A 14,709-nucleotide genomic window follows, 5' to 3' on the forward strand; every position below is an offset into this window, starting at 1 on the left:
GGCTTTAATCAGGATCTTGTTTTGATGGCTCAATTCTGTACTGAGGCAAAAGCAGAGTTCACTGCAAGCAGTGCTGAAGGCATCATAGACCAATCCACGTGAGCTAAAGTCATACACTCTGGGCCTCTGCTGCCCGAATCTTGGCCAGCCCCACATTTTGGCTGTCAGCTCTAAGAAGCACGAGACAGTAAGAACAAAAGTCTGAATCCCCTGCTGGAAAACATTCTAGATGACAAAAGCTCAATTTTTATTCAAAGAAATACAGATGTATTACATACAGATGTATGGAAACAAAGAAAAGATCGTTTGAACATGCACAACAGCCACACATATGGGAGGTAGCTCTCACTTTTCTCCTGAGCACAGCATCTCCCACAGAGTGGACAGAACTACAGACTCCAACGTACAAAGGAAGAGAATCTGTTTTCTGTATTACGTTCCCCATCCCAGAACATGGTTTCACCCTAACAGACACCTTCTATCTGTGCTTTCCTCAGGAAATTTCAAAGCTTAACCTTCTAATTATTCATCCTAGGAAGGAAAATCTTTTGAGTAAAGGTAGGGGAGCCATTATACACAGGTGAGGGTTAAAACTGAATTCATGCAGCCTACTTTTACAAGAAGCCATCAGGACTCAAAAATGTATGTATTCTCAAACCCTGAATGAGATTCAAATCTGGTAAATATAATACAATGCATATTCACTAAAAGCATACTTGAGTCCTGAGGACCTGTTGCATGGGACCTTTAAGACCTAAATAAGCAAAATTCCCAGTAAATAATAACTTTAAACCTTCATTAGCACCAACCAAGAAAAATAGCTGACTTCAGTTTATTAGCTTTTCTGCTAATGAAAATGCTACATCCTAGCATATAGTTATTATTTACAATTTGTTTTTTAAATATGTTCTCTTATTTATCTGAAAGAGAGAAAGTGGCAGAGGGAGAAGAAGCAGACTCCCTGCTGAGCATGGACCACCATCTGCCGCCCCCCCCACCTCCAATACAAGGGCTCGATCCCAGGAACTCTTGGTATCATAACCAGAGCCAAAGGCAGACAGTAACTGACTGAGCCACCCAGGTGTCCCACAATTTTTTTTTTTTTTTTTAAGATTTGAGAGACAGAGAGAGAATGCATGCATACAGGAAGAGGGGCAGAAGGAAAGGGACAGAGAACCTCAAGCAGACTCCCTATGACTGTGGAGCTCAATACAGGATGGTTCTCACAACCCTGAGATCATGACCTGAGCCGAAATCAAGATTCGGATGCTTAAGAGAATCCAAAAAGAAAGGACAAATTATCTGCAAAGGAACAGGAGCTATACATCAGATGTCTCAGGAGCAACAAGGAAACCAGAACACAGTGGACTCACCTTCAGAGTTGTTAGTGAACATACATTGACAACCTAGAGAAACATCTTTCCTGTATGAAGGTGAAGTAGACACATTTTCAGATTTTCACAAACTAAGAACATTTACTACCAACAGACACTGGCTACAAGAATTTTTAAAGGATATGTTTCCAAAAAATGATCTCTGAAGAAAAGTCTGAGATGCAAGAATGAACCCAGAGCCAATAAACTGGTAAAAGAATTAGGTCAATGCAAACAACCATTGTTTATAGCAAGTGATAATGATGTGTGAATCATAGGCCTTTCCAACAGACAATCCAAAATAGTGGACAGCAAGAGCACGTTCAATTGACAGGAAGCAGATGAGTTGTGTGGCACGGGCATGGGCCAGGGAGGAACTGGAGGGAAGGGTTCCCAAGGGGCATAAGGAAGCTCTTGGGGTGACGGGCATCTTCATTTTCATGAGTGTGATGATGGTTTCACATGTATATATCTATGTGAAAACTTGTCCAATGCACTTTTCTTATGTCAACTGCACCTCAGTAAAGATTTAAAAAAAGAGAGTCGGATGCTTAAGCAACTGAGCCACCCAGGTGCCCCAGCATATTTTAACAAGAAATATAGGCTAAGAAGCAGATATCTTGGCGAAATGAATTTCTAAAGATTTAGAAGTAGATAATTCTTAAGAGAATGCATGCCTAAGGGTTATGAGTGAGTGAGGGGAGAGAGGAAGCCAAGCACACATAATACGCCAGTCAGTAAATACAACAAAGCACTTCAAATACAAATGATCATCACTTACATGTGGCTTCATGCTGTAGTGGGTCCACTCTAAAAGATTCAGATCAATATTTCTTTTGGTCTTACTTTCATCCTGTAAATACTGACTAAAAAAACAACAAAGAAGGAATATATTGATGAATCCCTGAGGAGACTTACCATTATGATTACAGACAGGCTATTCTCCAATCCATCTTCACTAGCTTTTTTAAAAATGTGATTGCTTTGGTTTTTCATATTTTTCCTGCTTACAAAAAATGTACATGCTGAGGCGCCCAGGTGGCTCAGTGGGTTAAGCCTCTGCCTTCAGCTCAGGTCATGATCTCGGGGTCCTGGGATCGAGCCCCACATTGGGCTCTCTGCTCGGCAGGGAGCCTGCTTCCCCCTCTCTCTGCCTGCCTCACTGCCTACTTGTGATCTCTCTGTCAAATAAATAAAATATTTTTTTTAAAAAGTACATGCTTTAGAAAATTAAAACCTAAAATGTAAAAAGCAAAAGACCTCCTAATAGCCATCCAGCAGTAATTACTAATAAGTTTGCTACATATTCTTCTAGTTCTCCACTCCTCACAATTTAAAAACATAAACTTTATTTTAAAAAGTACTTCATTACACTACTTACTTTTTCTCACTTGAAAATGGATATAAAATGTGGGGCAATGGGTGAAATAGGTAAAGGGAATTAAGAACACACTTACTGTGATATGCACTGATTACATACAATGCTCTGTAATGGCTGAATCACTGTATTGACTACATTGTACACCTAAACCTAACATAACACTGTATGTTAGCTAAACCAGAAGTTAAAATAAGAAAAGATCTAAAACAGAAAGTACCTACACTTGTGAGCACAGCATAACTAGAATTGTCAAATTACCAAGTTACACACCCAAAACTAGTGTAACATTGTGTCAACTACACTTCAATTAAAAATTAAAGTAAGTATAAAATAAGACAACTGGCCTAGATTCCCCCCCACACACAAAAAAAGCCTTTGCCATGAAAAGAGAAAAAAGGATGACTATTCTAAATTAGACTAAAGAGATATATCCACGTGTGAACTCTGACCGGCTTCCTGGATTAGGGAAGAAACTATAAAACATACCTGAGGAAATCAGAACATGAGCCAAAAATTACAAAGACTGCTAATATTCCTTTTTTTAAGATTAATTATTTTATTTGAGAGACAGGGAGAGGGAGAAATAATCTCTAGCAGACTTCCCGCTAAGTGCAGAGCCCAACACAGCTAAGCACTAAATCCCACCACCCTGAGATCATGACCTTAGCTAAAAGCAAGAGTCACATGTTCAACTGACTGAGCCACCCAGGTGCCTCTGATGGCTAATTTTCTTAAGTGTGATAATGACATTGTGATTACGTAAGGGAACTTCCTTGTTCCTAGGAGACAGAGATATATACTTAAGTATAGTTTATCCAGATCTTCAGAGGGTTATCACATGTAAGCCAGGCATCTCTCTTCTCATCCTAACCTTCCCGTAAAGGCAACCGGTGCCTGGACTGCACTCTCAGTGGGAGAAATCCCGCCCCCGAGAGGGTGGAGGTGGAAACTGGCTCTTGGGAGGCAAGAATCTTAGATATCAAAGGTTTGTAGCCCTCTAAACCCAAAAGACCAAAAGTCTTATTCCTTAGCACTATTTTCTCTTGTCATAGAGAAATTAAATTACATTTTTCTCTGAGGGCGGAGGTAATAATGGAAAAACAGGTAAAAAAAAAAAAAAAAAAAAGCTAAACTAGGAGCATCAGGAAAGGGAGCGGGCCTCAGATACCCAAAGAAGGGAGAGGGAGAAAGAAAAAGCAAAGAGTGAGGTGTGAAAGAAGTACGATTTTTTGGTATTCTGTTATAATCAGTACACAAAACTCTGCTGTATGATTTCAGCAAGAACATGTCTATGTATGTGATATTATGTATGTGTCTGTGCACATGTATGTATATGTGCATTTTATATACATCTTAAACAGAAAAGACTAAAAGGAAATAAAATTCAGTGTATCGTATAATTTTTTAAACATTCTTCTCTTTAAATTTTCTATTCAAGATAAATAGTAAATAAAAAGGATCTTTTACACTAAGACAATACTGAAAAAGAACTGAACTAATTGTTCTTAAAAACAAATATTCTTGTCATTCACTTAAGAGGTTCCTTACTAAAGTACCCTTATAAATTTATTCAAGTATCCTTACTAAAATTAAAAATGAGAACCCCCTTTTTCTTCCAGCGAGCAGAAGGGGTTCAAAACAGACTGCTCTTACTGAACTGCTTCCTCACTGTGAAATTCATGTCACTACACAGCTTAATAGTGGCTATGCTTTGAAGGCAGTTTTCTAGCAATTACTATTCGAAACAGTTGCCTACAAACCATAAGCTTTAACTTAAAAGTTACCTCTTGGTTCTGAGATGAACCCAACTATCATGGAAAGCAGAGACATTAGCAGGTTTAAGAATTCGAGGGATAAGACCCTAGTTAACAGCTCTTCAGAGCATTCGGAATAATGTGTCAATCCCAAAGAACCCTAATTCAAATCACAGGAGTCTTATAAGACTTATTTTACATTACAGTGCATGACAAACTTATTTCCAATGATGCTACTAAATAAAAGTTCTCAGTTAAGATCAGATATGGGGCGGGGGGGGGGGGGGGGGGTTGACCAGAAGATGAATTCAAATAAATTCCTGAACTAGTGGGAGAATAACCTTCACTCAACATTACACTACCAGCCACCAGAGCCTCCCTGGATTAAACACAAGATAGATCACCTAACAAGGGCATAATGACACAACAGTAAAGCTGTTCAGCCTTTACTTACAGGAGAATCTCACAGATCCTGTGGCCCTTTTGTCCCATAGAATCCAGATATTTAAGACACCTTTTTCTTAGGTCTATCACCTGTAATGGAAAAATACAACATCCAGAAACATCTTAACCAAAACAGAATTTTATTTCTAAAAGGAAGAGCATCTTTTAAAAAGTCAATACAAGTATCAACATAAATATATTACTAAGACACATTTTTTAATTTTTTTAAAAAATATTTTATTTATTTATTTGACAGACAGAGATCACAACTAGGCAGAGAGGCAGGCAGAGAGAGAGGAGGAAGCAGGCTCCCCGCTGAGCAGAGAGCCCGATGCGGGGCTCAATCCCAGAACCCTGGGATCATGACCTGAGCCGAAGTCAGAGGCTTTAACCCACTGAGCCACCCAGGCGCCCCTCTAAGACACATTTTTTAATAAAATATCGTATCATGATATATGAGTTTCATTCTATAAAATTATATACTTCCAGTCCCAGGGAAAAGCCTAGAAACTTAACCAGAAAAACATTAGTCATCTTCTCAAAGTGATGAGATTTTTTGGTTCTTGTTTTTTTTCTTTATACCTTTACTTTTCTATAATAAAATGGTACCATCTTATAAACAAAACTAAAGAAATCAAATAAAGAACTCATATGTGTACTAAAACTCTTTGCTGTTTTCCTGTATGCCATCTAGCTTTGTGTGTGCGTGATTATGATTTAATTTTTTATATTTTTTTTCACGCTATTCTTTTTTTTAGATTATTTATTTATTTATTTGACAGACAGAGATCACAAGTAGGCAGAGAGAGAGGAGGAAGCAGGCTCCCTGCTGAGCAGAGCCTGATGCAGGGCTCAATCCCAGGACCCCAGGACCATGACCCAAGCCAAAGGCAGAGGCTTTAACCACTGAGCCACCCAGGTGCCCCCGCACTATTCTTTAAATTTAAATTCAGCTAATTGCCATATAGCTTTCTAAGTTGTTCAACTCAAGAACCAAGAAGGGACTCTATGCCTTTATATATACTAACGGATTTTTAATTGGACAGAAAAGGGTAGTCTTCCTTATTCAAGAAAACAGCCATTATACAGACTCCAACAATTAACCCTCTCAACTCACCACCAGGCTCCAATGTACCTTCCGATGAATAGGCACCAGAATAAGTTCCTGTTCAAAGAGATTGACCCCTTTGGTCCATCTTTTCACTGCCTGGTAACCACCAGACTTTAATTTGGGATAGAAAAAAGTACTGAATGCATGAAGTGCTGGATACCCTTGCTTTTTGTTTCTTTCCACCAGAAGATTCATATAAAAATTAATGACCTGTAATACCAAGGGAATAAGCGTCAGAACATGGCAAGTACATTACCAAAACTAAATTTCTACCTAACTAAATTAGGATGAGTTAGAAAGTAAGAAGCTCCAGGAAAGGAAGGTACTAGAGATGAGGATGAAGGGACTGTTTACAGCAGAATAAGGAAAATAAAAGATAATGAATGCAAAATGGGAGGGCTTAAGGAGTAAAACTGTCCTTTTTTTTTTTTTTTTTAAGATTTTATTTATTTGTCAGAGAGAGCAAGAGCGAGCACAGGCAGACAGAGTGGCAGGCAGAGTCAGAGGGAGAAGCAGGCTCCCTGCGGAGCAAGGAGCCCGATGTGGGACTCGATCCCAGGACGCTGGGATCATGACCTGAGCCGAAGGCAGCCGCTTAACCAACTGAGCCACCCAGGCGTCCCTAAAATTGTACTTTTGAAGCATGTGAGTAAAAGGGCCAAGGAACTCAAGGAGAAAGTCTTCAATAATGAAAAGGTGTATATAACTTCATCACATGAAAAAAATATGCAGAAATACTAACTAGAATTGAATTTTACTATTTATAAATTTTACTATATATAAAAAATATTAACTGGAAGAAAATACACCCAAATATTAGTATTTTGTTTATTTTTGAGTGGTGGCACTTTTGAATGGTATTTTTCTTTTACTTTTCCTGTACTTTCCAAATTTTCTATAATAAATATATAACATTTACAATGTAAAACAAAAATACTAGTTTTATAAGAATGTGTTTATATGTCATTAGTCTGGGGTGGGGAATAGGAAGGAAGGCAAAGAGGTAAAATGCAGGGACTTTGGGGAGTTAGAGAAAGGACCAGCTAAAATACATGCAAGAACTAAGAGCTTGCTCTAGCTAACTATGTAAGGATACAAGATGACAGTTTGGCAAATTTTTATAGTTATCACTCCAAGAAAAAGACACATTTTATAGACACATGTATGCATAGTGATCAATCTATCCCTTTACTATTGGAAAAATAAAAAGGCTCTTGTAAGAATTCCTCTAAACTAAGTATCACCTGCTGCTTCTTTCTATTCATCAACTACACCCAAGGTTATAAAAATGTCACTGAAGAGGTGCCTGGCTGGCGGAGTCAGCAAAGCATGTGACTGACTCTTGATCTCGGGCTCGTGAGTTCAAACCCCACGTTGGGCACAGAGCTTACTTAAAAACAAATAAAGAAATTTGTAAAAAAAAAAAAAAAAAAGAAGAAGTCACTGAAGACTACTAGTAAATAAAGTGGGGGATGAAACAAAGCACCCATGCAGAAGAGGAAAACATGGCCAATCAAAGGCAGCAAAGAATCAGAACAGACCACCATTTTAACATTTGAGATGTTTCTGTTTTAAATGAAACTAGAAGCTGCTTTCCCAACCCCTTACAATCACATAGAAATCGCTCTGGCTATAGATGGCAAATGGTTAAGCATAATGATAGAACTGGGGGGAAAAAAAAACAACTTACTTCATCATTGAGCCAGTGATAGTTCTTCAAGGTCTGGATGTCACCTCGAGTGATTCGCAGCTTGAAAGCGCTACTTAGGACCTCATCCTGTGGGCCATGACCTAGGGCATTACTGATTTCCCTTTCCATGTCCTGAATTAGAAAGTCCAGAGGTTGTATTTTAAATAGAACCACAATCAGATTTCAAGAGTCTGAGGCTAAAACAAGTTTTTCATCTCTACAGTACAAAGCAGTTTTACTGTACTTTGCACTGTACTTTACTGTACTTTGCTTTGTACAGTAGAGATGAAATTCTTTACAAAGAATTAGTTCAATTACCAGCTTCTGGAAACAGTAATTTGATAATAATATTTACATTTAAAGTATAGTTTCAATTATCCCACTATCCTTTATTGAGCACTATGAGCCAAACATGGTACCAGACCCTTGAAGCACATCAGTAATCCTTGCTTGTGGGGAAGGTATTATTACCATTTTATAGAAGCAGGGACGCTCAGAGAACTTAGGTCATGTGCTCAAAGTCAGACAGTTACTAAAAGGAAGAGCCTAGCATGGAACCCGGGGTGTCTAACTTTCCAACCTTTGCTCCTCTCCCAATACTCTTTAAGTATTTTCACAATACTCTTTAAGTATTTTCACGTTTCCTTATTTACCTACTAACCTTTTATTTAAAATCATCAAAGTAATAGAATTAGAACCCCTTGGAGATCACACTATACAGTTTGGACATGAAGGGAATAAGCAAACAGGGAGAAACTCTGGTCTACCAACTGAGTCCTCATTGAATAGATAGCTTCATTATTCTGAAGAATTATGCAGATAAATGCATATTTAAGCTACTGAGATGAATCTATAAACCCAACAGAAATTAGTTTCATTCAAGTACTTTAAATCCCGCTTCCTTCACTGCTCACAATTGTGCCGTTTTATGGATCTCTCCACTTCCATGTCCAATATATAGTAAGTGCTCCACAGGTTCTCACTGCATAGGACTGACTGATTACCACCTACTAACACAACACTGGAAAAGGAGCCAAGATATAGGCTCACTCTTCAGCAGCACATATACTAAAATGAGAATTTTTAACTACCTTCATTTCCTTGGTGTTTCAAGTAAGTTTTCACTATTTTCAAATCCAATAATCAATGAAAGGGACATTTTAGTAAACAAGAATCACTTTTTAAAAAATGCAATGAACTCATTCCTAATGCCAAACCCATACTATGAAACCCAAAATATTTGAAGAAAAATCTGCAAAGAACCCATTATATTCCAATATATGTGACAAATATGTCTACTCACATTTGCTGAACATTAATCTGATCCCTTAGGCCACTTTCACAGATCACTAATGATCAATGTAGCCAGTGACTGGACCTGATTTCTCCCATACACTCGTCCCTAGCCTGGAGAAACTCCTCAAAATAAAACGTGTTCAATTCTTGGTAACTAAAGTCATTTAAAAACATGCCTCTTATTCTGATCAACACAAGAAACAATACCTCTGTAAGTTCAAGAAGATCATCCATCCTTTTATCCCTCTCTTTGCCTGAGCAATGTTTTTCTTTTGTCTCAAGTATTGACATTTTCCTCCTGAGTAAGCCATTGCTCCCACTGCCCAGGCGGAGTCGGGCTGACACCTCTTCGGATAGGTCAGGTTCCAGCTGGTGTCCCCTCCTCTGATCAAAAAAGTGTCTATATTCTATTGACATGTTTGGTATTTACACATATAAACACACATAATACATGAAACATAGAACAGTGCCATTGTCCTGAGAGATTTAGCGAATCTCCCAAGTAAGGGAAGGAGATTTTGTCTATCTGCCTGTCCCTGCAAGAGGAACAAAAATGCTCGAAACCTAAGGCTCACAGAACACCTCAATTATAAACCATGAAACAGAACACTCATCATTCTCCCTGTAGGCAGCAAGAAAAGTATTTTCAATTCTCTTAGGCCAATGAAAAGTAAGATGGTTATAAGACATTTTGAAGTGTTTTAAAAAAGCAAAACCTATGACCCAAAATCCGATCACTTGGAATAAAGTACTACTATCCTTATAATAAGTAAACTTGATCCATTTCATTTTTTTAAAGGAATTACTTACTACAGAAAAATGTACACACATTTACGTACCACCTGATCTTTGTAAAATGAACACATATATAAGCACCATTCAGGTCAGCAAATAGAACTCTGCCAGCATTCCAGAAACTCTGACAATATCCTTCCTTATTGTGACCCTATGTGACCTTCAATAGTTAATTTAAGACATCTAGTAGCCCAACTTTTAAAATTAAGAAACTGAGTTAGCAAGAGAGCTTCAGACGAGAACCACACTAGTCTCCAGAGGCCGAGCCAGTACTCTTCTCTCTAGTTCACGGCCAGGGATCCTGGTCCTAGGAAACCAGCAGCTGCTGGCCCCAGACAGCAGAGCCTTCAGGTTCGGCACAGAGAGAAGCACCAGGTAGTCTTTAGCCAGGTTCCAAATATACTCCCTCTCTGTGCTCTCTCAGCCATAATTTCCCCCCTTTCGCAGCTGGTGTTCCACAGGCGAAAAACAGTAACTCTATATAGAAGGCTTCAATCCAAATGACTGAGAACAGGGATGTTCGGAGACCTACACTCAACCTACAGAGCGGTCTAATGGGAGAAGAAAAATCTGATTAAAGAGGTACTTCACGGGGCGCCTGGGTGGCTCAGTGGGTTAAGCCGCTGCCTTCGGCTCAGGTCATGATCTCAGGGTCCTGGGATCGAGTCCCACATCGGGCTCTCTCTGCTCGGCAGGGAGCCTGCTTCCTCCTCTCTCTCTGCCTGCCTCTCTGCCTACTTGTGATCTCTCTCTGTCAAGTAAATAAATGAAATCTTAAAAAAAAAAAAAAATTCTAAAAATAAATAAATAAATAAATAAATAAATAAATAAAATAAAGAGGTACTTCACATAAAGCAGCACCCTAAATTTTGATATTTCTATGTATCTAAAATGTGAAATAATCTAAAACCTCAAGTTTGCCTTTAGTTTAGAAATGTATTTCTTTTGGATACAGACTGTTTACCAAAACACTCTCCTATTATTTAAAATGTTGGTATTGTTATGGAGACCACAGAACACTTTTTATTCCAGTACTTACACCGAAAAATGTAAAATCCAATTAAGCATAAGACTGCTAAATTTTGAAATAAATCTGAGTTCTTGACTCTCAAAAGGTACTGAACATATCTTTCCTAGAAACCATATGGTTTTTTAAAATTCTCCAAAAGAAGCCAGGTACTACAGATAAGGGTTGGGATGGAGGCAAGTTGGTCTCTCTTACAAAAACAGTGGCTACTATACAGAGGTAAAAATCTGGGAATTCAGAAGGAAGCCAAAAGTTGTATATCTTCAAACCCTGCTGCTTTTTCAAAGAAAACAATCAAATTAGAAATCAAAGTAATATTTTTCATCTTTCTTTTCATGAACGCCAACATTTTAACACAGGTCAGGTGAAAGAGTAAAACAACATAAAATTTAACTAGAGTTTCCACTTACACCTTCATTTTCAAGTCTGATTCCAACTGTCCTTTCTGTATCAGAAATTTTCCCCTTTGAACAACACCTGAGGAAAAATATTGGGAGAGTATAGGCTGGATAATTTTAACTGGCACACATGAGACTAATTTTAGAAATAAGAGTTAATAACTTGTCAACAAAAACCACCTTGAGTTTATCTAGTCCTTTTTTTTTTTTAATAATTTTTTAATTTTTTTATCTAGTCCTCTAAACCAAGGGTCAGCTAAGTTTTTTTTTTTTGAAAAGGGTCAGAGAATAAATATTTTGGGTTTTGCAAATCTTACGGGTTTTGTTTTTTGTTGGTGTTGTTTTTTCTTTTTAAGTAACTGGTATGTCGAATATGGGGGGGCCCAAAGTCATGACTCTAAGGAACCCAAGATCAAGAGTCACATGCTCTACAGACTGAGTCAGCCAGGTGCGCCAAATCTTACAGGTTTTGTCACATCTTCTCAACTTCCATCAGAGATTAAAAACAGCCAAACAGTATATAAATGAATCATCATGAATGTGTTCTAATAAAGCTTTACTTAAAAAAGTAGGCAGGTGGATCAGATTTGGACAAAGGCCATAGCTTACCCCAAACTCTGCTATAACTATCATCCAAAATCCTAAAGGCACACAGAACTACTTTCACTGTTCTTATACTAGGGGTGCTAATGTCTACAGATACCCACTACAACCACACACCTATCCAAGTAGCATCTGCATCTCCCAACCCCTAATGCCCAGGGCATAAGGGCACCCTCCGAGCTAGGGTGGGCATCTAACACAACAGCAACCCGTGTACCCATTTTTGCTGACTAGCTACCAGAGCTAAGGAGAATTCAGAATTCTTTAGACATAATTATTTACCAATATAGCTTATGAAGAAAATAATGGATCAAAAGAAAACTTAGAATGAACTGAACCATGTACCTCTTCTCAGTTCTCACTGAGCATAAAGGTCCCCTTGTTTCAACAACTCTGTCTGTGAAGATGATAAAGAAAAGATTGAATGTTTCCTTCTTTAATCAATAATACAGCTGGAATTTCAACTTACGCAGTTTCCAAAGTATCAAGACATTTACTTATCATTTAGTGCCATTCAGTGAATAGCTAGTGGAGAAATATAAAGACATTAATAAAATAAATATTAAGAAACTAATTTTAGGCTCACAAAATACTTGCTAGGTAGAAGCTAGGAATAATAACCAAGAGTTATCTTATGAATCTACTTCGTCCTGAAATGGCCTTTTTACTAAACTACATATACTGGATAAGCCCAAGTCAAAGCCCTGGGGTCTCACAATGTTTCAAACTTTGATACGCCATCTTTCACTAGGATGTCATTTCTCAATTTCATGTGCACATGAACTAAGGTCAATATACAGAGACAGGGCTAGATCTGGGAACTCACATTGTTTTGGAACAAACTGAGTTGTTCTGACTCCGTGACTTTGCTCGTCCCCCCAGCCTCTGGTCTTTAATGTGTCCATCTGACTTCTTTGAGAGCTTAGAAACACAAAAAGTGAAGAAGGTCAGATACAAAAGGAAAGTCTACCATAAATATTATCTCCATCTGACAAGTTCCTAGAAACAGGGCTTACTGATTACCCTGTAACATCAAATTAGGAGAGGATGCAACATAGCACCATCTGGGACTGGGATACAAGGAGTATAAGCCTGATGCTAGTATTTTAGTCAAGTTACCCTAACCTCCAGTTTAAATGTTGGTAAAATTAGATGTTCTCAATCCCCAGCACCATCTCAACCAAACAACCTCAGTATGACAAAACTCAAGTTGAAAGATGAAATATTTAAAATGACATAATGAAATAGATCCTAAAACAATACAATAAAACCAGGAATGTAAACAGCAAAATAGTCTGAGGATTTTGCCAAGATGACAGGAGCAAAAGCCCGTGAAACATATTGCTTCCAGTCAAAACAGAGAAAATATTAACATTCTACCTGAGTAAACGAATTAAAACAAAAGAAAAAAAAAACTCAAAAAAAGTTAAAATTCCTAGACAAATAATCTTTTGCTATTTGTACATTCAACAAGCTAGACAGCCCTGTGACTTTTGCCTTCAACTTGCCATTACATAATTTCCAGGATCCCCCAACCCCCGCCATGTATTCTCATACCACTTGTTAGAATTCTCCTGTGTGCCTGAATCTTGTACTCACATATTTTTTGTCCCTTTTTTACAGGTGAATATAAGGCCAGATATCAGCTCCTTCTGCTACTGTCATCTTTTGCCCAAAGCATTAGAATATTTAACAAGAAGTCTTATGAAGAAAACCTTCTATAACCTGGGGCGACTTTAATCTTACTTTTAATGTGGAGGACCAATCATGCAAAAATGCATTCGCCGACATGCCACAGAAATTGTGTGTGTATCAGAGAGAAAGGCTAGGGGTGGGAGAGAGGGAGAACTGGGCAGGAAAGGAGAAGGAGGGGGAAAGAGACAGAAAAAGACAAGAGACTAAGGGAAATGTGTATGCTGAAGAGGTTGAAAAAACTCTGCTCCCTCAGAACTTGATTTCCACCTATAATTCTACTTTTCTATATCAGAGTTTCAAGAGTTCATGTGAGCAAAAGATCCTAAAGCTAACAGAAAAATCTATTTTGTAAAACCACTGTGCTCTCTATATCTTATTACTAGGTACACCATTGAGGCAAATTATAAGGCTAGTTCTCTCAATGTAAATCTCTTTTTTCAACAAAGTCTTTCTTGTCTATCCCCTCTCCAAAAATAAGGAAAAAGATGTATGGCAAAGCATTTACTTTGTTAGCTCATTTTTACCTGTGGTAAGTAGGAGCTACCGGAGGAACAGAGTTTCCATGACCACCTTCTTTAAGTCGCTCCAATAACCTTCGGTATTTCTCTCTTTCCTCTTTTTGAACACCCTAAATAAAAGAAAGGATGTCATTTAAGTTTTAACACATTAAAGCTATCATTAAATCATAAACAGAGACCAAGAGGTCAAATGCAGCCCACAGATGTGTTTTATTTGCCAGCACTTTTTAAATTTCTTGAATTACCAACTTTATAAATTTGAAAAGAAAGATCTAAAAATCTGCCCTCTTTCAGAAAACTGAATGGCCAATCTGGAGCTGGGTAGGGCTATTTTCCTTAGATGGGCCACTCACTCCAGCCCACCCCACTCATTTATGTTATCTGCTAGACTCTGATGGCATCTGGGGTTTTGACAGTTTATGTCAACCACAAAAAACTCAACAGAAATAATCCACCTGTGTATTCAGAACATTCAGGTTCCAAAATGGATCTGGTCTCATCAGGGTCACCAATGACTTCCACTGCCAGAGCAAGCAGACACTTCCTCAGCCCTTATGTCACTTGACCTCTCTCTCTCCAAGACCTCACCCTGCTGACCTCCCTTTGCCTTCCTAGACAATACAC

The 14,709-nt window shown here is 38.2% G+C and overlaps 1 protein-coding gene across 6 annotated transcripts in view; it reads right to left on the reverse strand.

Annotated features, from left to right (window-relative positions):
* The window catches only part of SENP2 (SUMO specific peptidase 2), a 34,392-nt gene that overhangs the window by 3,431 nt on the left and 16,252 nt on the right, over positions 1–14,709 (reverse strand). For 5 of the 6 annotated variants that reach the window (XM_032338374.1, XM_032338382.1, XM_032338376.1 and 2 more), the window contains 9 exons: positions 14,092–14,195; positions 12,699–12,793; positions 12,218–12,269; positions 11,282–11,348; positions 9,257–9,433; positions 7,754–7,885; positions 6,070–6,273; positions 4,963–5,042; positions 2,155–2,239 (listed from right to left, as the gene is read on the reverse strand). In XM_032338374.1, coding sequence (XP_032194265.1) covers positions 2,155–2,239; positions 4,963–5,042; positions 6,070–6,273; positions 7,754–7,885; positions 9,257–9,433; positions 11,282–11,348; positions 12,218–12,269; positions 12,699–12,793; positions 14,092–14,195 — 996 coding nt within the window. The remainder of the gene's footprint in view (positions 1–2,154; positions 2,240–4,962; positions 5,043–6,069; positions 6,274–7,753; positions 7,886–9,256; positions 9,434–11,281; positions 11,349–12,217; positions 12,270–12,698; positions 12,794–14,091; positions 14,196–14,709) is intronic. The other variant, XM_032338379.1, reaches the window with a different exon arrangement.

The sequence above is a fragment of the Mustela erminea genome, chromosome 1, assembly GCF_009829155.1.
Source record: "Mustela erminea isolate mMusErm1 chromosome 1, mMusErm1.Pri, whole genome shotgun sequence".
Taxonomy (NCBI): Eukaryota; Metazoa; Chordata; class Mammalia; order Carnivora; family Mustelidae; genus Mustela; species Mustela erminea.